This window comes from Talpa occidentalis, unplaced genomic scaffold, assembly GCF_014898055.3.
Source record: "Talpa occidentalis isolate TD23 unplaced genomic scaffold, MPIMG_talOcc4v2.1 talOcc4.5, whole genome shotgun sequence".
Taxonomy (NCBI): domain Eukaryota; kingdom Metazoa; phylum Chordata; class Mammalia; order Eulipotyphla; family Talpidae; genus Talpa; species Talpa occidentalis.
The window spans coordinates 66,013,053-66,037,118 of record NW_023604861.1 but is presented as its reverse complement, the minus strand read 5'-3'; the positions used below and the strand labels follow the sequence as shown (position 1 = coordinate 66,037,118).

Here is a 24,066-nt window from a genome sequence, read left to right as displayed (position 1 = left end):
CCCAAAGGACAGAGAAACATTAATTCCAAAGAGCACCTGCACCCCTATGTTTATAGCAGCACTATTTACAATAGCTAAGCTTTGGAAACAACCCAAATGCCCAAAAATAGATGACTGGATCAAGAAGATGTGATACATATACACAATGGAATATTACTCAGCATTCAAAAAAGATAAACACATGCAATTTGCAGCAAAGTGGATGGAGCTGGAAGGGATCATGCTCAGCAAAATAAGCCAGAAAGAAAAAGAAAAATACCGGATGGTCTCACTCATAACAGGAATCTAGAAAACCTAAATAAGGGACCAGGAAAAAGAATAACTATAAGAAAGAAAAAAAATCAAAATCAACAAACAACTATGAACCAGAGACACACTTTGGGGGGTGGGGAAAGGAGGGGAAGGGGTCAAAATCAGGGGGTTGCAATTGTATGGGGAATATAAAAATTTAAAAAAAAAAAAGTAAAATTAATTAATTAATTACTTAAGAAGAGGGGGAAAAAAAAAAAAGAACCTGGTGTGACAGCACCAGACCAGGCCAGACCACTAATCCTTGATGTCTCAGTAGGAGCACCTTGAAGATACGCCCACCAGCACCACTGCCACAGTGGCCCTGACCATAGAACAAATCCAAAAGCAAACAACAGGGAGAAAGTAAAATACAAATAGCCAACAAAGCCTTACAGGGAATGACACACAACAAAAAGAAAGTCAGCCCCAGAACTCAACAATACCAACATGGAAGAATGTCTCTGACCAACAGAAAGAGAATTCAGAATCACCATTATTAAAAAAGAAGGAAAAGAATGATATGGAAATATATTCAATGAACTCAAGAATGAAAATGAGTCTTTAAAAAAGGAAATACAGGAACTTAAAAGATTAATTGAGGAGTTAAAGAATTCAGGGAAAGGCAACAAAAGCAGAATTGATGAAATGGAAGAATGAATCAGTACTCCCAAAGACACAGATATAAAAAGAACCAAAAAGAAAAAGGAAAAGACAAAGGAAAAAAGAATGAAGAAACACTTCGGCTCCCCTCCCCCGCCCACAGAGTCTGCACTCTCCGACCGGCAGAGAGGAGGGAAACAACAAACTAAAAGGACCAACAAGAATGAACTACGCAGCAAGCGGGACTGTGAGTGGAAAGGAACTATTGCAGCCACCACACCCCGTGAACGGGAGCTGTGGAGAACCCTGCAGGATCCGCCGGCGGTGAGCGAACGGCTCCGGGCGCCATTAGAGAAGAACAAAGACCCCGGGAGATGCGCACACAGCCCGGGCTGCCGGTAAGCTGGCGCGGGAAAGTGGCGCGCTTGGCGCGCTTGAAAAGCAAGTGCAGACCGGGATCGCGGCTGCCCAGGTCCCCGCGCCTGCGGCCTAGGCTTGCGGGGAGACGCGCGGAGACCCTCACGGGGGTGAAAGTCCCTCCCTGAGTGAGCAGGAACCAGGCGCCCAGGCACGGGAGCCAGGTGCAAAAGGCGCCATTCCCGCGCCACTGAACTGGACTACAGCCCAAGTCCTGGACCTGAGGGCTTTGAACTGAGACCCGGGGCACGAAAACTCGGGGCGTGGGTTCTCCACCACGGTGGGGCACAAGGCAGACACAGCACCCCAAAGCTGTTGAGGCTTACCCTACCATTCCCGCTCTATTCCCTGTCCCACGGGGTGGGGGGAGGCGAAAAACAGCCCCCCAAGGACAAAAGGAGAGATCTCTGGCGCCACCTAGTGACCAGGAAAAAAAAGTCACTAACACCCCATACAACAGGAAATTTCTTAAGACTGCTTGAGAAGGGCAGAAGGCTTCTGGAGGACCCAGTGGCCAGCCAGGAAGTTAGCCCACGCCAGGCCCCTTCCGACCAGCAGTCTGAGCCCACAGAGGGAGCAGGCACCCACGTCCGGGGCAGACCGGGCACACAGAAGAGTGTGCCTGAAACCGGAGGCGCAGGGACTGCATCCCGCTTCGCCATTATAGAACAGGGACATTTCTTCAGTAAAAACTGCCTAAAACCATTAGAAAGCTCCCCCAGAAGCCAGAGATGGCTCCTGCAGGAGCCAGAGGGGAGTGGAGAAGTTCACCCAAGATGCCAGCCAGTCCGAGCAACACAGTGTCCCAACGCATACAACAAATTAGAAAACAGACAGTAGGGAGTAGAAGAACCACACGCAACCTAACAATGCCTCAGGAAAGAAGCACACCACAAAAAGAAAACCACTCCCCAGATTGCAACGACAGCAACTTGGAAGAACTTCTGAGCCTTTCAGAAAGAGAATTAAAAATTGCCATGATTAAAAAAGTGATAGATCAGAAGAAGGAAATTGAGTCCCTAAAGAGGGAAAACAATGGTCAGAAGAATGAAATTGAGTCCCTAAAGAGGGAAGTAAAAGAAATGCAGGAGATCAAAGAATTAATGGAGGAACTAAAGAACTCTAGGAAAAGCAATGAAAGCAGAATAGATGAAATGGAAGAACGAATAAGTACTCTTGAAGACACAGAAATAAAAAGAACCAAAACAGAAAAGGAAAGAGAAGTACGAAGAAAAAAGAATGAAGAAAGACTCCGGGAACTATCTGACTCCATGAGGAAAGGAAATATAAGAGTTATAGGAATTCCAGAAGTAGAGGAGAGAGATGTAGGAACAGAGAAAATATTCCAGGAGATAATTGAAGAGAACTTCCCAAATGCGAAGAAGGAGCTGAAAATTGATATACAAGAAGCAAGAAGAACACCAAACTTCCACGACGAAAGGAAAAACACAGCAAGACACATAATAGTAAAGCTCCCAAGAATCCAGGACAAGGAAAAAATAATGAAGCTGACAAGAGGGAAGAAACAGATAACATTCAAAGGAAAACCAATCAGGCTGACATCAGACTTCTATGAAGAAACACTACGGGCAAGGAGAGAGTGGAGGGACATAGTCAACAGACTCCAAGAAAACAGATGCCAACCAAGAATACTCTATCCCGCAAAGCTCTCTTTCCTCCATGAAGAAAGAATATGGACCTTCCCAGACAAACAGAAACTCCGGAATTTCATTGCGACTAAACCCCCACTCCAAAAAATACTACAAGGTATCCTAAAGCCAGAACCTCAGAGGGACGAATAACAACGAAAAAAGACCAAAAAAAAAAAAAAAAAAGTTATTAAAAGAATAAATAAATAAAATCAAAGGAAAGACAAACACAATGGCAAATACAGATGCTAACATATCAATATTAACTCTAAATGTAAATGGACTAAACTCTTCAATAAAAAGACACAGAGTGGCAGCCTGGATTAAGAAACAAAACCCAACCTTTTGCTGTCTCCAGGAAACACATTTAGCTACAAAAGATAAAAATAGGCTCAAAGTCAAAGGATGGAAAACAATCCTACAAGCAAATGGGCCAAAAAAGAAAGCAGGAACAGCTATACTTATATCAGATAAAACAGACTTCAAACTCAAAAAAATAAAAAGAGACCCCAATGGTCACTACATTATGATCAAGGGGACAATACTTCAAGAAGAAATAACACTCATTAACATATACTCACCAAACGAAGGAGCACCAAAATATATCAGACAACTGTTGTCCTCTCTGAAAACAGACATCAGAGAAAACACATACGTAGTGGGAGACTTCAACACACCACTATCAACAATGGATAGATCAACAAGACAAAAAATAAGTAAAGAAACTAAAGCTCTAAATAAGGACCTAGAGCATTTGGGCTTAACAGACATCTATAGAACACTAAACCCAAAAAAAACGGAGTACACATTTTTCTCAAGCGCACACGGATCATTCTCCAGGATCGATCACATACTGGGGCACAAGACAAACATCAACAGATACACCAAGATTGAAATCATTCCAACCATCTTTTCTGACCACGAAGGCATCAAACTAGAAATAAACCATAAAAAGAAGGCAAGGAACTATCCTACCTCATGGAGATTAAAAACCACACTAATGGAAGACCACTGGACTAACGAGGAGATCAAAGAAGAAATTAAAAAATTCTTTGAATTGAATGACAAGGAGGACACCAATATCCTAAATGTATGGGATGCAGCAAAAGCAGTAATAAGAGGAAAATATATAGCAATAGAAGCTCACATCAAAAAACAAGAAAGAACTCAAAGAAACAACCTAATCTCGAAGCTCAAAGATCTAGAAAAAGAACAACAAAAAAACCCCAAAACCAGTAGAAGAAAAGAAATAATAAAAACCAAAGCAGAAATAAATGAAATTGAAACTAAAAAAACAATCCAAAAGATCAATGAAACCAAGAGCTGGTTCTTTGAAAAAATAAATAAAATAGACAAACCCCTAGCCAGGCTCAAAAAGGAAAAAAGGGAGAAAGCACAAATAAACAGGATCATAAATGAAAGAGGAGAAATCACAACGGACACAGCAGAAATCAAAAGAATAATCAGTAACTACTATGAACAGTTATATGGAAACAAGTTCAACAATCTAGAGGAGATGGACAAATTCCTACAACTCTACAATCACCCAAAGCTAGATAAAGAAGAAATAGAACACCTAAACAGACCAATTACAAGCAGCGAAATTGAAATGGTAATTAAAAACCTCCCCAAAAACAAAAGCCCAGGACCTGATGGATTTACAAATGAATTCTACCAAACATTCAGAGACGAATTAGTGCCTATCCTTCACAAACTCTTCCAAAAAATTGAGAAGGAAGGGACAATACCAAACACGTTCTATGAAGCCAATATTACACTAATACCAAAACCGAATAAGGACAACACAAAAAAGGAAAACTACAGGCCAATCTCCCTAATGAACACTGATGCAAAAATCCTCAATAAAATTTTAGCTATCAGAATCCAACAATGTATCCATAAGATAATTCACCACGACCAAGTTGGATTCATTCCAGGGACACAAGGATGGTTTAACATCCGAAAATCAATCAACGTTATCCAACACATCAACAAAAAGAAATATAAAAACCATATGATAATATCAATAGATGCTGAGAAAGCTTTCGACAAAGTGCAACACCCATTCATGATAAAAGCCCTTGAAATTCTTGGGATACAAGGAACATACCTCAACATCATAAAGGCCATCTATGACAAGCCAACAGCCCGTATCATTCTCAATGGTGAAAAGCTGAAAGCAATTCCATTAAGATCTGGAATAAGACAAGGATGTCCACTCTCACCACTGCTTTTCAATATAATACTGGAAGTCCTAGCCAGAGCAATAAGACAAGAGAAAGACATCCAAGGAATCCAAATAGGAAAAGAAGAAGTCAAACTATCACTATTTGCAGATGATATGATAATATACATAGAGAACCCCAAAATCTCCACAGAAAAACTAATTCAACTCATCAATCAATTCAGTAAAGTGGCAGGGTACAAAATCAACACGCAAAAGTCAGTAGCCTTCCTATACACAAACAACAAATCTGAAGAAGAAGAAATCAAAAAAACCATCCCTTTTATTATCGAAACAAAAAAAATCAAATATTTGGGAATAAATCTAACAAAAGAGGTAAAGGACCTATAAAAAGAAAACTATAAAACACTGTTAAAAGAAATAGAAGAAGACACAAAGAAATGGAAAGACATCCCCTGCTCATGGATTGGAAGAATAAACATTATTGAAATGGCCATCCTACCAAAAGCAATATACAGATTCAATGCTATTCCAATCAAAATTTCAATGTCATTCTTCAAAGAAATAGAACAATTATTGATGAAATTCATATGGAATCACCAAAAACCCCGAATAGCCAAAGCTCTACTGAAAAAAAAAGAAGGAAATGGAGGCATCACACTCCCAGACTTCAAACTATACTACAAAGCCATAATCATCAAAACTGCATGGTATTGGAACAAGAACAGACATACAGACCAATGGAATCGAATAGAAAATCCAGAAATAAACCCACAGATTTATGGTCAACTAATCTTTGACAAAGGAGCAAAGACTATGCATTGGAGCAAAGAAAGTTTGTTCAATAAATGGTGCTGGGAAAACTGGGTCGCTACATGCAAAAGAAGGAAGCTTGACCACTACCTCACACCATACACAAAAATCAACTCAAAATGGATTAAAGAACTAGACATAAGACCTGAAACCATAAAATACATAGAAGGAAATATAGGCGAAACACTACGGGATTTGCACATCAAAGACATCTTTACAGACACATCACCCAAAGCAGTGATAGTGAAGGCAAAGATAAACAGCTGGGACTACATCAAATTAAAGAGCTTCTGCACAGCAAAAGAGACAATAACAAAAACAAAGAGAAACCCCACCAACTGGGAGAACATTTTTGCACACAACACTAATGATAAAGGACTGATCACAAAAATCTGCAAAGAGCTGATGAGACTCAGCAACAACAAAGAAAATAATCCAGTCAAAAAATGGGCAGAAGAGCTAAAAAGAAACTTCTCTGAAGAGGAAATGCAAATGGCCAACAGACATATGAAAAAATGTTCAACATCACTTGTCATCAGGGAAATGCAAATCAAAACTACCATGAGATACCATCTCACACCAGTGAGAATGGCACATATTAAAAAAACTAGCAACAACAAATGTTGGCGAGGGTGTGGAGAAAAAGGAACTCTTCTGCACTGTTGGTGGGAGTGCAAACTGGTCCAACCACTATGGAGAGCTGTGTGGAGATTTCTGGACCTACTAAACATAGAGCTTCCACATGATCCAGCAATTCCACTCCTAGGTATTTACCCAAAGGACACAGAAACATCAATTCCAAAGAGCACCTGCACCCCTATGTTTATAGCAGCACTGTTTACAATAGCTAAGCTTTGGAAACAACCCAAATGCCCAAAAATAGATGACTGGATCAAGAAGATGTGGTACATATATACCATGGAATATTACTCAGCATTCAAAAAAGATAAACACATGCAATTTGCAGCAACATGGATGGCGCTGGAAGAGATCATGCTCAGTGAAATAAGCCAAAAAGAAAAAGAAAAATACCGGATGGTCTCACTCATAGCAGGAATCTAGAAAACTTAAATAAGGGACCAGGAAAATGAATATAAGAAAGTGAAAATCAAAATCAACAAAAAACTATGAACCAGAGACACTTTTTGGGGGGTGGGGGGCGGGAAGGGAAGGATTGGGGTCAGAATGGGGCTTTTGCAATTGTATGGGGGAATATAAAAATAAAATTTATTATTTTAAAAAAAAAAAAAAACTATCACCATTTGCAGACGACATGATAATATACATAGAGAACCCTAAAAACTCCACAGAAAAACCACTCAAAATAATCAACCAGTTCAGTAAAGTAGCAGGATACAAAATCAACACACAAAAATCAGTAGCCTTCCTATACATGATCAATCTGAAGAAGAAGAAATCAAGAAAACCATCCCTTTTATGATTGAAACCAAAAAAAAAATTAAATACTTGGGAATAAACCTAACAAAAGAGGTGAAAGACCTATACAAAGAAAATTATAAAACACTGTTAAAAGAAATAGAAGAAGACACAAAGAAATGGAAAGACATCCCCTGCTCATGGATTAGAAGAATCAACATTATTAAAATGGCTATGCTACCAAAAGCGATATACAGATTCAATGCTATTCCAATAAAAATCTCAATGACATTCTTCAAAGAAATAGAACAAATACTGATGAAATTCATATGGAACCATAAAAAACCATGAATAGCCAAAGCCTTACTGATGAAAACAAAGAAGAAAGGAGGTATCACACTTCTAAACTTAAAGCTATACTACCATGCCATAATAATTAAAACAGTTTGGTATTGGAACAAAAACAGACATACAGACCTATGGAATGGAACAGAGAGCCCAGAAATAAAACCTCACTTATATGGACAACTGATCTTTGACAAAGGAGCAAAGAATATGCAATGGAATAGGGACAGTTTGTTCAATAAATGGTGCTGGGAAAACTGGATCACCACATGCAAAAAAAAAAAAAAAAGAAAAAAGAAACTAGACCACTACCTTTCACTGTGCACAAATAACAACTCAAAATGGATAAGAGAACTGGACATAAGACCTGAAACCACCAAATATATAGAAGAAACTACATCGCAATAACATCTTTAAAGACTCATCACCCAAAGCAAAGAAAGTCAAGGAAAAGACAAACACCTGGGATTACATCAAACTGAAAAACTTCTGCACAGCACAAGAGACATTAACCAAAACAGAGAGACACCCCACTGATTGCAAAAAAATCTTTGCACTCCATTCAACTGATAAGGGACTGATCACAAAGCTATACAAAGAACTTACATGATTCAACAGAAACAAAATAAACAATCCAGTCAAGAAATGGGCAGAAGAACTTAAAAGACATTTCTCCAAAGAGGAAAGGCAAATGGCCAACAGGCATATGAAACAATGTTCAACATCCCTTATAATCAGGGAAATACCAATTAAAACCACATTGAGATATCACCTTACACCAGTAAGAATGGCACGTATCAAAAAAAAAAACAAGCAACCACAAATGCTGGCGAGAATGTGGTGAAAAAGGAACTCTCCTACATTGCTGGTCAGAGTGCAAACTGGTCCAACCACTATGGAAAGCTGTCTGGAGGTTCTTCAGTCTGCTAAAAATGGAGCTACCATACGACCCAGCAATTCCACTACTAGGGATCTACCCAAAGGACACAAAAACATTGATTCAAAAGAACACCTGTTCATCTATGTTTATTGCAGCACTCTTCACAATAGGTAAAACCTAGAAACAACCCAAATACCCAAAAATAAATGACTGGATTAAGAAGATGTGGTACATGTACACAATGGAATATAACTAAGCAATCAAAAAAGATAAACTCATGCCATTCGCAGCAACGTGGATGGAACTAGAAGGAATTATGCTCAGCGAAATAAGCCAGAAGGAAAAAGAAAAATATCAGATGGTTTCACTTATAGCAGGAATATAGGGGAACCAAAAAAGACATCAGTGTAAAAAAAAAAAAATAACAGTACAAAACACAACAAAGCAAAAACGGACAATTATAAATCAGAGACATCCCATGGGGAGGAGGAGGGAGAGGGATCAGAGGGATCAGAGGGAGTGAGGGAGGCGCACAGGGGACTGTGGTAATGATGCATGGGTGCATGGATGAAGGAAACTATGGGAACTACATCTGAGGGAGTTGGGGGAAGTAAATATTGTTTAAAAATTAACAATTGGGCCTCCCCTGGTGGCGCAGGCAATTGAGCACAGTGCTGTGAAGCTGTCTGCAGCCTTTGCAGCACCTGGTCGATACGGGCTCACCAGCGAGGATCCCACATGGTGCCGCAGACCTCTCCTGTAGCACCCATTGCTCCCCTCAGCAGTGTATTTCATCAGTCTGCCTGTTCTGTTCTCCGCTCTGTCTCTGGTGAATCCTTTCACCCTCCCACGCATCTGGCCTGTGTCCGGAGCCGTCCGGAGTATGTGCCATGTTGCATATGTGTGCCATGAGTTCGCTTTACCATTTCGCCTTTGGAGAACCACAGGTTTTTCCTGTAAAGCACATGAGACTGGGAGGTATGGGGGGAGGAGCTACGAGGGTATAAGAGGAGAACGTGGGAGAGAGAGGGGGAAGAAGAAAAGAGATTTAAGAGGAGAGGAGAGAGGAGAGTTACTGCGAGAGGAGCAGAGAGAAGGCCAGGGAAGTAAGAAAGTCAGGGAAAAGAAAGATATGTAAAAGTAGGAAAAGGAAAAAGGAAAAATAAAGAAGCAAACGCTAGCGTCAAGTTGTCAAGCCCCTCATTTCAATCCTCAGCCCTTCTCTTTCCGTGCCTCCAAATCCCGCGGGTCGGGACAGGTGGCGCCCAGCGCGGGGCACGAAAAAGAACGAAGGAACCGCTGAAGGACCAGCTGTGGTGAGCCGGCAAGTAAAGTAAAGTAAAGTAAGGTAGCTGGGATCATGGGCAGTTCAATGTCCAAGGGGCGGTTAGTTATTTCCCTGGAAGCTCTCCTAAAATAGTTTGGGGTTCCTCTTAGTAAGAAAAATTCTTAAAAGATTTGTAGAGACCCTTAGTATCACTAGTAAGTGGTTTCTGGAGCAGGATCAGGTCGCTAGTGCCATTTGGAATAAGGCAAGATGGAGGAGAAGCCGACATTCAATTAACAAAGGTCATTCAAGGGTCGACAGAACCATATGCGGAGTTCCTAGCAAGACTGATGACTGCAGCTGGCCGAATTCTAGGTAACACTGAGGCTTCTCTACCGATAGTTAAACAGCTTGCATTTTGAAAATGCTAATAAGTGGTGGTAGGAAGCTATCAGACCCTGGAAAGCTGGGGCTAGTTTGTACGGTTATGTGAGACTTTGTTAGGATATTTGTGTATGTAATAACCGTTCATGTCTGGACTGGTGCCTTTTTGCCCTGGTGGGCCAGGGTGAGGTGAAGTTATATAATGGCACTTATTCTGCAAACAGTACCTTTGAACAATCCGTTAGTGTCCAGAATAATGGGTCGGAGAGTTTGTCTGCTGCTGTCTGTCTGTCCCCTCCCTTCTTTTTTGTCCTCCCCAATAATGCAGGAGATGCCACCGTGTTGAGCTGTTCAGCAGAGACCTGCGCCCTCTCTGCCTCCTGGGCCCGGAGTGCGGAGACAGCAGTGATCGTTCGTCTACCTTCTATTTTAGTCATGCCCGTGGATGTTTCTGCACACCTTTCCCCTGTTTTACCTAGGAGGAGACGTGATTTTAGCATCACTGCAGCTATTGTTGCCGTTTCAATAGCGGTGGCCGCGGCTGCGGCTGCTGCCGCCATTGCTATCACTCAAGCTGCTGTAAATACGGACACTATGGACAATTTAGCTGCCGGTGTTGCTTCTGCGTTGTCAACACAGTAATATATGAATGGACATTTGCAGAATGGACTTTTTATGCTTGGTCAGCAGTTAGCTAATGTAAAAAGGGATAGACACAATTTTGTTAATTGCTCACATACCTTGTAACCCTGTACAGTTTTATTTGCGTTACCCCTGTTACGGGTGAGGGTCTCATTGCCTAGTTTAGAGGACTCCTCTCAGAGTTGTAAGCTTGGGGCAGGGTGGTAGCCTTAGCTCCTGACTGTTTGTGCTTTCAGTGTATGGTTTCTCCGTCGGCTACGGAGGCGAAACAAAGAGCTATTGTGCTATTGCGATCAGGCAAGTACTTGGCACCATGGTACTTGACCAGGACTCCCCAGTGGCACCTGGATGGGTCACCTTAGTCTTAGAGAACCTGTGAGCCAAAGACGGGTAAGGGCGTAGCCCGTCCAGACCAACCTAAGACAGCGGTCCGGACCAAGTGCGCCGGATTAGCGATGACGGTAAGGCTGGTTATGGGATATGCCAACCTAAGACAGGCCAGGTGTCTCATTTAAAAGAAAAAATGGGGAGATGTCCGGAGCCGTCCGGAGTATGTGCCATGTTGCATATGCGTGCCATGAGTTCGCTTTACCATTTCGCCTTTGGAGAACCACAGGTTTTTCCTGTAAAGCACATGAGACTGGGAGGTATGGGGGGAGGAGCTACGAGGGTATAAGAGGAGAACGTGGGAGAGAGAGGGGGAAGAAGAAAAGAGATTTAAGAGGAGAACCACGAGAGAGGAGAGTTACTGCGAGAGGAGCAGAGAGAAGGCCAGGGAAGTAAGAAAGTCAAGGAAAAGAAAGATATGTAAAAGTAGGAAAAGGAAAAAGGAAAAATAAAGAAGCAAACGCTAGCGTCAAGTTGTCAAGCCCCTCATTTCAATCCTCAGCCCTTCTCTTTCCGTGCCTCTGAATCCCGCAGGCCGGGACAGGCCTGTATCCCGGTTCTTGTATAAATAAATAAATAAATCTTTTAAAAAATAAAATAAAATAATAAAAATGAACAATGATGTAAAAAAAATTTAATATAAAAAAATAAATTTGGTAACTCACTGGGGAAAAAAGGAACAAAGAATATATACACTGAAAGTAGGACAGTCTCTTCAATAAACAGTGCTGGGGAAAATGGACCACTACATACAAAAGAATGAAATTGGAATACTACCTCACACCACACACAAACCCAACTCAAAATGGATAAAAGATCTGTAATCATACAATATATATATAAGAAAACACAGGCAAAACACTCCATGACATAAATCTCAAAACATCTTTAAAGACTCATCCTCCAAAGCAAAGAAAATGAAAGAAAAGATAAACAGCTGAGAATACATCAAACTAAAGAGCTCCTGCACAGTAAAAAAAATAATAACCATGATGAAGAAACATCCTACAGACTGGGAAAAAACATTTACATCCCACACAACTGATTAGGGGACTAATAACAAAGATCTGCAAAGAGCTTACACAACAAAACAAAGTAAAGAATCTAGTCAAAAAGCAGGCAGAAGTGCTAATCAGGAAAATGCAAATCAAAACCACAATGAGGTATCACCTCATACCAATAAGAATGTCCAACATTAAAAAAACTAACAACAAATGCTGGCAAGGATGTGGAGAAAAAGAAACCTTTTATATTGCTGGTAGAAGTTGAAACTGGTCCAACCACTATGGAAAGCTGTGTGGAGGACCTTCAAACTACTAAAAATGGATATAACCTATGATCCAGAAACTCCACTCTTAGCAATCTATCCAAAGGACACAAAAACATTAATTGAAAAGGAAACCTTCACTCCTATGTTCATTGCAGCACTATTTATAATAGCTAAGACATGGAAACAACTTAAATGTCCAAAAACATGACTGGATCAAGAAGATGTGATACACAAACACACACACACACACAATGGATACCATTCAGCAATCAAAAGAGAGAAACTCATGCCATTTGCAGCAATATTTATGGAGCTAGAAAGGATTATGCTCAGTGATATGTCAGAAAGAAATAGATCAGATAGTTTCACTTATAGGAGGCATGTAGGGAATCCAAACAAGGGGTAGTGAAAAAAAAAGACAAAACTAGCAGGTAAACTCTAAATTGGAGACATATAGCTGGAGAGGGGCAGGGAGAGGGATCAAAACAGGGCAGGAAAGAGCATAAGACTATGGTTGTGATTCACAGGTGACTTGGTAGGTGGGAATTTTAATGGGAATAACACCTGAGAGGAGAAATCACTGTACAAAAAGAACAATGATGTAAAATATACATATATAATAAAAAAATTTTAAGAACAAAGAAGTAAAATATATATTTAATAAAATTTTTTTTAATGAAGTCAAGAAAGAATAAAAAGGGGCCTCCCTGGTGGCGCAAGGGGTTAAGACACAGCACTATGAAGCTATCCACAGCCACTGCAGCACAAGTTCGATCCCCAGCCTGAGAGCTGACCCACATGGTGCAGCAGACCTCTCCTGACTCACCAACTACTCCCCTCAGCAGTGTATTTCAGTCAATCCGCCTGTTCTGTTTCCCACTCTGTCTCTGGTGAATTCTATCCCCCTCCCACACTGCTGGCCTATACCCCACCTCTTGTATAAAAATAAATAAATATTTAAATAAATAAATAAATGATAATCAATCCCATTGCTACCCTCCAGTAAGACTCTCAGATCTGTGTCTCTATGAACTGCAACCAGACAGACCCAAGTCATGTCACTGGTTTTCCGCTAGCAGTCCAGTTCCCACAGCTGGTGGCTGGAAGGTTATGAGGGGCCCAGTCCCAGCTCACTAAGTTGATGGCTGGCATATGGCAATTGGTCTCTCCCCGCTAACAAGTGAGGACCAGGAGTGCCTCAGTTCTTATTCATGAAGCTGGCGGCTGGAGGCTATGCTCCTGCATCTGGTAACCAGAGACTAGAGGTTGACATGGCTTTCTCCACTGACAGTTGGAGGTCAGTGTGCTGCCCAGCCATCCCTCACATAGCTGGTAGTTGAATGCAGCAGGAGGCACTGGGGCCAGGGCAGACTAGTCCATGTTGTTGTTAGAGATCAATGAGCAGAGTCCTTCGGTCAGCACCTAGAAACTGTGTTCACAAGCTGACAGCCAGACCCTGGCCTCCCAGGGCAGCCAACAGCTGGAGTAGGACCTTCCTCCTAAAGATGTAACTCCCAGGGCACTCTGCAACCCTCCATCTCACCTTCAGTAGCTATTGGCCCTGCTGTACTGTGCTGGAGCCAAGAGTACAAGCAGATAGTGAACCTGCATCCTCATGCAGCCACTATCTTTTTCCAATTCTCAAATATATTTTAGTTTAAAAACCATTTAATTGAAAAACAAGTAAACATAAGACACACTGTCCCATCTGATTGGCCAAAATTTTAAAGTCATAACAATATTTGATAGTATTGGCAAACACAAAGAGCACATTCTGTTGATAGTTAAAAAAAAAAAAAAAAACTGGTAAAATCATTTTGCAGAATAAAGGGGAAACCTCCAGAAGTTGCACAAATCTGATGTGACCCAGCATCCTACTCCTGATACGCATTCTAAAGAAATTCCAACATGTTCTGCAGTCCTATTCATTCTTGTGACAAATGTGAATGACCAATGACAGGAAAACTTAACTATGGCAAATATACATGGAATTTGTATAGATAGTACAATCAATAAACCACAGTTTACATGTATTAATGTGAGTAAATCTCAAACATACAGAGAAAAAAGCAAACTAAAGAGGAATATATAGACTATGAAACAATAGTATATTGATTTATGGACACAATATAGTAAAAAGAATGAAAAACAAGGATAAGAATGCTATCTGGGTGGAAATTAACTGGAAGAGGTATATACACAGGAGCTTCAATTATATTTATGACATCTTATTTCTTAAATTGGACGCAAGTCCTCTATTCTTTATATCCCTGAACTATTTTATAAAAAGACCATGCACCTTCTTACCTTGTGTTGGCAAATGGTTTTTCTTGTTCTTTTCTGCCTGGGCTCCTGAAGAAATTTGATTCTTTTGAAATCGAACTGATGAATTCTATAGTATAATTTTGAAAATAAAATAAGTGTTAGTCTACATACTACTACAATTAATGAAGCTAACAGAACTCAATCTGTAATGACAATAGTTGTTCTACACTGATATATTTATTTATATGTCAGAATTAATAACCTATTATCTAAGAATAAACTACACACACTCATCCCTTTGGAAATATATTCTTCTTCAAGTGAGGGCACAACAGAAAATAGTCTCTGTGACTGTCATCATCAGTCTGAGGGGCAAGAACTCTTATCAAAGGTCTTCATCTTAACCTCTTCTATGAACACCTGCCTCAAAGTCTTCCTCTACCACTCTGAGTCGAAGCTTACCACTGCTCACCAATGTCTCTTTTGAGAATGAAAGTCTATTCACCCTTGCCATGAAGGCTCAAACCCTGGTCTCCCTTACCAACCGACTCTGAGTCTCACTTCTGTGTTCACCCATCATCTACCCTCCTTGCCAAGAAATAATAGTCCAAATGCCTTAGCTTGTTTCTTGACCTCTTTACTCTCCCTCCAATTTGTACTCTAGCCTACCTACCTCAGCCATGCACTTCAGTGGGCAAACTCTAGAACTTGTCATTGATGAACCTGTCAAGTAGAACTTGACAAATGATACCTGCAATTATTGATATCTGTAAAAATTTCAATTTCAAAGCATTCAAACCCAGAATGTGGGGCATTCTACAAAATAGTTTGATTTCTTCAAAAAGCCAATGCCATTTAATAAAATGCAAAAGTATTTAGGAGTGTGATGCAATGACTTCTGCAATTACCATCAAATAATTCAGCAAAATACACATATACAAAGATGGCAAAATATTAACAGTGATTGAGTCTAGGTGGGTATCCAGGTGTTTCTCATACTATTCTTTCAAATTTCTCTTAAGGAAGATTTCACAACAAAATATTTGGAGAAGAGGGGAAAATTTCACTTTCTGACTACCGTGTTCTAGCCTTCCAAATTATTCCTCTAATACCCTAACTCCAACAATGCCTATAACCTGCAGGGTCCTTCAATTCATCAACCCATATATGTTTCCCATGTCCCTCAAAACCTTGTCATCATATGCTCTTCTTATGCAGATTAAACTCATGGTACATTGCAGTTACTCTTGTTATATATACTTCTGTGCCCCTCTCTCACCTTGTGGCTTTCACCTGGACTGACCACACTCCTTTTAAAAAAGTAACCTGCCACCCTACAACCAACATGTGAATAGGAGAAAAATTACAAACAATTCTTACTTGAAATACACAATTTCTAAGCGGGCCTCATGCAATCCAGGAATCAGACTATACTTTACTCCCTTTGCACTCCACTTTCAGTTGTCTGTTTCACACTTTCTCCCATCTCCTAAAACTCCTTCTCCACCTCACTCTCAGCTATTAACTGTGCTTCTCCGAGTTTAAGTATTAGACAGGTACTTCCTACCAGCTCCTCTACCACACCTCTCATCCTGGGTCCAAACCTCAGCCCTCTATGACTCAGCATAACTGTCCATGCTCCTGGCCCAGATGAGTCTCTCTGTTCATTCCCTAAATCTCATCTTCTCTTACTTAGGAACAGTGCTTCAGGAATACTACTGTATTTTCCTGTCTCAATATTTTCCTTCTACAGAATTAGTCCTACCAAAACATAAACACTTGTTCTAATCTTAAAAACAAAATACATTTACTGCAAAACTCCTCCACAAAGCTGTTAAACTCTGAACCTTCCCCTCATTCTCTCATGTCCCATCAGTCTTTTTTTTCTTTTAGATGGGAAGAGGGCCATGAAGAGACATGCCTCCAAACAAGACAATCAGATGGTCAACAGGCACATGAAAAAAATGTTAATCGTTTCTTATTATTAGGGAAATACAAATTAAAACCACAATGAACCACCTGTGGGAATGGCTATAAACCAAAAGAGAAGAAATAACAGTGTTAGAAATGCTGAGGAGGATGTGGAGAAAAAGGACCCTCTGTATACTGCTGGTAGGAATAGACTTGCCCAGATGCTATGGAAAGCTGTATAAAATTCCTCAAAATACTAAAAGTAGATCTACCATACCATCCACAATTCCACCTCTAGACCCAAGGAATGCAAAAACACTAATTTGAATATATGTACTTCTATGTTCATTGTAGCACTACTTTCAACAGCAAAATTATGGAAATAATCTAAGCGCCAATAAAAGGCACTCTTTTTAATCTACAGGCTCTAGCAACACGATCTCCTTTAGTTCTTGTTTCATTTTTTTCAGGGTGATGAACTTCCTGCCCATATCCAAGGGCAGAGTGTTACTCCAAGTTCTCTGACAGCAGTGTGGCCAAGAACTGCCCAATAAAAGGCACTTAGGTAGGCAAACAGGTAATTGGGATCTATATAAGGTGAAAGATCATATTGGATACTTAGCCATACACTTAACGTAGCTTACACCAATGTTGTTTTGCACACCTGAAACTTAAATAACTTTATAATAAAATTTACAACCTTAACCATTTTTTAAGTGTATAGTCCAGTGGTATTAAGTACATTTACACTGTCATACAACCATGACCACCATGCATCTCTACAACTCTTTTCATCTTGCAAAACAGAAACTCTATTAACCAGCAGTTCCTCATTATTCCCTCCCTAGAGCCCAAACAATCACACTTCTACGCTGTCTCTACAAATTTGACCGTTCAAATATTTAACAATTCCACCTGATGTGACAAAACCAACCAGACTGCAAACCTACCATGGACCCATCTTTTTTCATGGTAGTCACGCACTGACCCAACTTGGTGTTGCTCTCAGTTGCTTCTGCTTTCTTCCAGGCATCTAGCCGGAATCTTTCCATCATTTTAATTTCTTCTCGGAGGTCTGTGTTCTCTTTGACCAACATTTCTATCTGACTTCTAAGACGACCATGTGTACTTGACCATTTTGCTTCCTTTCTTTTCAAATCTTCCTGTAAGTCTGTTATCTGTTGTTTCAAAGCCTCTCAAAAAACAAACAAGGAAAATTACTAGAATGAAAACAGTGCAACAGAAGAGACAGAGCAACAAAACAGCTTAACATAGAATGCAGAAAAGAGAAGGTTTAGTCAATCATGTTTCAATAACATTAGGCTTTTCAGGAAAGGGAACAGGAGTTGAGACTAGACTATCCCACACCATTAACAGAATTCATTCCAGAAATAGGGAGAAAAAGGAGACTGAAACCACTTAGAAATAACACTTAGGCAATAACACTATAATAAAGATTTAAATAATATACTAATTGAAAGATAAATGAGGTCTATTTAGGTGAAGAAAATATTAATAGGAATTAGTAATTGAAATAAGAGTAGAGGTAAAGGGGAGAATAAAAGGTTCAAAATCAAAATTGCCTGCCCTGAAAATTGATTCATTTGTAATTCATGAGAAGAAATGGGTTTTTTAAGAAAATAAAATGGATGTTTTCAAATGGATTAAATGACACAATGAAAAAAATTCCTGCAAATGTCTAGAAGCAATTTCCAACTGTACATCAAGACTGATGTCAGATTGCTAGTGGGACTGCAAACTGGTCCAACCACTATGGAAAGCTGTCTGAAGGTTCCTCAACCCACTAAAAATGGAGCTACCATATGACCTGGCAATTCCACTACTAGGCATCTAACCAAAGGACACAAAAACATTAATTCAAAAGAACCCCTGTAGGGCCTCCCCGGTGGCGCAGTGGTTGAACGCTGGGTTGGGTAGCTGCCCGCAGCCTCTGCGGCGCCGGTTCGATTCCCGGCTGCTCCCCGGCCACCGGAGGAGGGTCCCACATGGCGCGCAGACCTCTCCTGCCGCCCGCTGCTCCCCTCAGCAGTGTCCTTCGGTCCTTCTGCCTGCTCTGCTCCCCACTCTGGCTCTGGTGAATTCTCTCACCCTCCCGCGCTTCTGACTGTACCCAGTGCTTGTATAAACAAAACAAACAAACAAATAAAGAAAGAAAGAAAGAAAGAAAACATGCCTCTATATAAAAACAAAAAAAGAACCCCTGTACACCTATGTTTACTGCAGCACTGTTGCTTTTTTTATTTTAAAGATTTATTTATTTATTTATACAAGCACTGGGTATAGTCAGAAGCGCAGGAGGGTGAGAGAATTCCCCAGAGCCAGAGCGGGGAATAGAATAGGCAGACCAACAAAATACACTGCTGAGGGGAGCAGCGGGCATGCAGCAGAGGTCTGCAGCACTATTTACAATAGGTAAAACCTGGAAACAACCCAAATGCCCCAAAATAGATGACTGGATCAAGAAAATGTGGTGTACCAAATGTCCAAAAATAGATGACTGGACCAAGAAGATGTGGTGTATATATATATATACACACAATGAAATATTATTCAGCAATCAAAAAAGATAAACTCATGCCATTCACCACAACGTGGATGGAACTAGAAGGAATTATGCTCAGTGAAATAAGCCAGAAGGAAAAAAGAAAAATATCGGATGGTTTCACTTACAGCAGGAATTGGGGAACCCAATAAGATACCAGTGTAAAAAAATAACAGTACAAAACACAACAAAGGAAAAACAGACAATTATAAATCAGAGACACACTGCAGGGGAGGAGGAGGGAGAGGGATCAGAGGGAGAGAGAGAGGGAGGAGCACAGGTGATGGTGCACAGATGCACTGGTGAAAGAAACTATAGGGACTACACCTGAGAGGGTGGGGGGGAGCAAATATTGTTTAAAAATAAACAATGATGTAAAAAAAATTTTAAAAAATGAAACAAGACTGATGTCAGAACTAAAGAGAGGTTACCACATATACAAAATATATTTGAAAGTTATGAAGAGTGACTGAAACCTAAGGAAAGGAGAAACACATCTAAGACTAAGAAAGAAAGCTAACCACATTATTAATATACATGTAAACTTAACATCATCTATTATCATGTAAGCCTCACAATAGTCAACCTTTGTTGGTCTAGGTAACAGAAGAAGAAAGTAGGGCTCAAAGGGTTTTTCTGTGAAGTAATATATCAGAGGGAGCAAGGACTCTGGATTTGGATGAAATCAAGGCTCAAATCCCAGTTCTAGACCTTGAAATCAAGGTCATTAACCCCCTGAACACAGTTTCTGTACTTGCAAAATTGTGGCGTAAAACCAAAGAGTGAGTAATTTCTAATATGTAAGCATTTGTATCATGCACACTCAATACTAAAATGGTAACAGAAATATCTAAATAGGTTAAGAAATCAACAACAAATAAGTCCGACCAAGACAGACAAATATTGTATAATACTGTAAAGTATCACTTATATGTGGAATCTTAGAAAGGAAAAATAAAGAGCTGACTTCACAGAAACAGAGAACAGTGGTGGCCAGGGGCTGGGGAAGAGGAAAAGGAGTGATGTAGGTCAAAGGGCACAAATTATTTTAAAAGGAACAGCAAGAGGCAACCTCCAAGCTAGTGAGTGGCATGCACAGGCAAAAAGATGAAAGAAGGTGGAGCATTCTCCACCTTCAACTCCAACCCCTCAGCAGGGGACTTAATGGGAAATAGAGGCAGGTTGGAGCTATTGGCAGTGAAGCTGCTGGGATTTGGCAGTTAGACTGTTGATGAGGAGGGTTATTGTCGAGAAGCCACCAGTTTGCCAAGAAGATCTGGACCTTTTTTTCTGTTCAGCAGACACTACCTGGGATAGGACAGATAGCATTTGCCATGTGCCAGCCTGTAAATTCTTTCTCTCTCTTCCCTTTTTCTCTCCAATCTCAATCTCTCAATCTCTCTCTCTCTCTCTCTCTCTCTCTCTCTCTCTCTCTCCCTCCCCCCCCCCACATTCCCCCACCTCTGTAAACACATCATATTATTGTTGTTTCATACTGTGTGTCTGCTCTTCAGTCATGTCTTACAGTCACTGGCACAACAGTAAGAAACCACCAACTAGATCAATCCAGTTCTCCTGGATTTCTCCTGTTTCACTTTTAGCTATAAATAGAATGTGTTCCAAGGATCTAATGTACATCATGGTGACTGTACTCAATAATAAGAATCAAGGCCTCCCTGGTGGCACAGTGGTTGAGCACTGGGTTGCGAAGCTGCCCGCAGCCTCTGCAGTGCCAGTTCGATCCCCAGCTGCCGGCGAGGGTCCCACATGGCACGCAGACCTCTCCTGCCGCCGGCTGCTCCCCTCAGCAGTGTACTTTGTCAGTCTGCCTGTTCTGCTGTTCCCTCTGGTTTTGGTGAATTCTCTCACCCTCCTGCGCTTCTGACTGTACCCAGTGCTTGTATAAATAAATCTTTACGAAAAAAAAAATCATAAATTTGAAAGTTGCTGAATGTAGTTTGTTTTTTTTTTATTTATTTATTTATACAAGCACTGGGTACAGTCAGAAGCACAGGAGAGTGAGAGAATTCACCAGGACCAGAGCGGGGAACGGAACAGGCAGACTGACGAAGTACACTGCTGAGGGGAGCAGCGGCATGTCAGGAGAGGTCTGCGCACCATGTGGGATCCTCGCCAGTGGCCAGGGATCGAACCGGTGCTGTAGAGGCTGCGGGCAGCTTCGCAGCCCAGCACTCAACCACTGAGCCACCAGGGGAGGCCCTGTATGTAGATCTTAACCTTTCTTAACACAGATACACACAGACATATATATATAAAGTGACAAATTGTTAATTCTGTTGATCTTGGTAATCATTCCTTATCAAACCATCACCGTGTACACTTTAAAGATACACAATTATATTTGTCAATTATTCCTCAATAAAGTTACAAAAATTCATTAGCAACTAATATTTATAAGGTATCTATCATCTATCAGGTACTATTATATGTCCTTGGAACACAAAGACTAAACAAAGATCTCAGGAAGCATATGTTAGAGATGACAGAGGCTATGGAAAAGGAGGCAGGGTGGGTGGGAGGAATTGATGTGGGAAGGGACGGCAAATGGAATATGAAATGTGGTGGGTCTCACAGAACTCTCACCTGAAGGAGGAAAAGAATGAGCCAGGGCTCTTTCCAGGGGAAGAGCAGAAGCACTAGCACACACCAGGAAAGAAGGTCATGCACAGTTTCAAGACAAAAAGGTCAGCAAGCTAGAGCAAAATGAGCAATGGAAAGGAGTAGGAGATGAGGTGAAAAGAGAACAGAACATCAAGGCATACGTGAACATGAGGCCACTGCAAGGTCGGGGTTCTCAGCCAAAGAAAAATGAGGTCTATAAGCAGGGCAGGGACATGACAGGACTTCCTTATACAGAAGGGTCACTGGCTGCCACATGGAAAAGAAACCAGAAGGACAAGGGTGAAAGCAAAGGCCATAAGGCTGACTAGTCCACTAACAGAGATGTCAACTCAAATCTTGTAGGACTTCTGATAGAATAGCACGAAGTATAAGAGAAAGATGAGACTGACGATGCTTCTGGCCTGAGCTCTTGGAAGCACAGGGCTGCCATCACCTGAGATGGAGACTATACCTAAAATGGGGATGGCTACAGGAGGAAGATCAGGCATTTAGTTGGAGGTACAATGCCTGGCAGCTAGCCCACACACCAGACCAGTGGCAAAGAACAAGCTAGGCCAGATTAAAGTTTGGAAGTCTACAGCATGTAAATCATAACTTTAAACTCAGCTAGATGAGATGATAAAAGGAGGACTGAATCTCCTACCTGTTGTGTGAAGCAAGAGAAGGCAACAGTCAGGTAAAAGAAAACCCACAGCACAGGTATCCTGAGAGTCACACAAGACAACAAGTGAAGAGGAGTCCTTGCCCTGACAGTCACACAGCACGAGGACACAGATGTGGTTGCCAGGACTGCCAACAAGAGGGCTGGTGACCACAAAAGGTGCACCCTCAGAACAGTGGACAAAGCCTAACTGAGCACATGAAGAAAACAGGAGGTGAAATCTGATAGTGACAGGAACCGCACTTTCGAGTTCTACTGCAAAGGAGCAAAGAAACGGTGCTGGGGCTGACAGGAGTGTGCAGTCACAAGAGATTTCTCTTTAGGTAACAGCAAGTATGTACAAGGAATAATTCCGTGGAGAGAGGCAAATGGATGATGTAGAAAAGAGAAGGGAGACCTGCTGGAGCAAGGCTGTAGGTATGTATGCAGGGCTTTACATGTGAGCACAGACAGTTCATGTGAGGACAAGGAGCCCACAGTCCACAGGCAGTACTGAGGAAAGGATCCATGGTAAGTTCTCAGACAGGTAAAAAGCAGGGTCCTCAGGGCAGGGTGAACCCATGGCGTGGGAGATTTGGGAAGGGGGCAAAGTATGAATGGTCCTCCAGAAGAGGGGAGGATAAAAGCATAGTAATGCTACATACCCACTTGTGGTTTATACTCAACACTTTAGAGAGAGCCTGTTTCCTAGGAAATTTTTCTCTAGCCAAATTAGGTGTTTGAATAGGCAGGAAATGCCTGGGATCTACATTTGCCAAACAAAATATGATGACTTGAGAAAAGGGAATAGAGGACATATTTAAAGTAATGTCTATAGTGATTGACTCTGGGTTTTCGGGACCTAGAGTGTGAGAAGCGTCAATGACTTGAAGGCCCTAAGGAACTGAGAGATTACTAGTAGTCAGAGTAATAGAGGGAATGGCAAAATTAAATGGGCTTCACAAAAGGCTAGGAAATAAAGTTCAAAATAAGACTGCAATTTACTAAAGTACAATCCCCGCAGGGAAACCATGCCAGATTTGCAAGGAGGAACATCATCTAGTGTGACATGATGAGGGGGTTGCATTATATACCAAGAGGAAACTAACTGAAGGATTTTGAGAGGAGTAAAATGTCGGATTTCACATAGAAGGGTCATGCAGACACCAGAAAGAGTATAGAAGTGGAAAAGAAAGAGGAAAGACAGAAACTGAAGCTAAAAGAAATACAGGTCAGATGTGAAAAGAGTTGGGAAGATAAATGGTCAGAATAAAAAAGATATGAAGGAGATAAAAGTCCAAAGAACTTACTGTCTGATGGAATTTGAAAATGGAAAATGTCCAGATTTGTCAAGTATCGAGTGAATGGGTAGGGTCAGAAGGGAAGACAGGGACAGAGTAAGCTAAGAGGCCAGTTCACGAGCAATGCCTCAAAAATCAAGGGCCCTCAAGTATCTGCTGAACAAAGATACAAATACCAGGTCTACAGTTCAGTGTGTAAATTGTCAGTGAAACCTCATTGTGTAAAATCTAGAATA

At 41.0% G+C, this 24,066-nt stretch overlaps 1 protein-coding gene across 3 annotated transcripts in view; it reads right to left on the bottom strand.

Annotated features, from left to right (window-relative positions):
* The window catches only part of CENPJ (centromere protein J), an 87,079-nt gene that overhangs the window by 29,531 nt on the left and 33,482 nt on the right, over positions 1 to 24,066 (bottom strand). For all 3 annotated transcript variants that reach the window (XM_054701338.1, XM_054701337.1, XM_037527381.2), the window contains 2 exons: positions 17,634 to 17,876; positions 14,815 to 14,899 (listed from right to left, as the gene is read on the bottom strand). In XM_054701338.1, the coding sequence (XP_054557313.1) occupies positions 14,815 to 14,899; positions 17,634 to 17,876 (328 nt within the window). The remainder of the gene's footprint in view (positions 1 to 14,814; positions 14,900 to 17,633; positions 17,877 to 24,066) is intronic.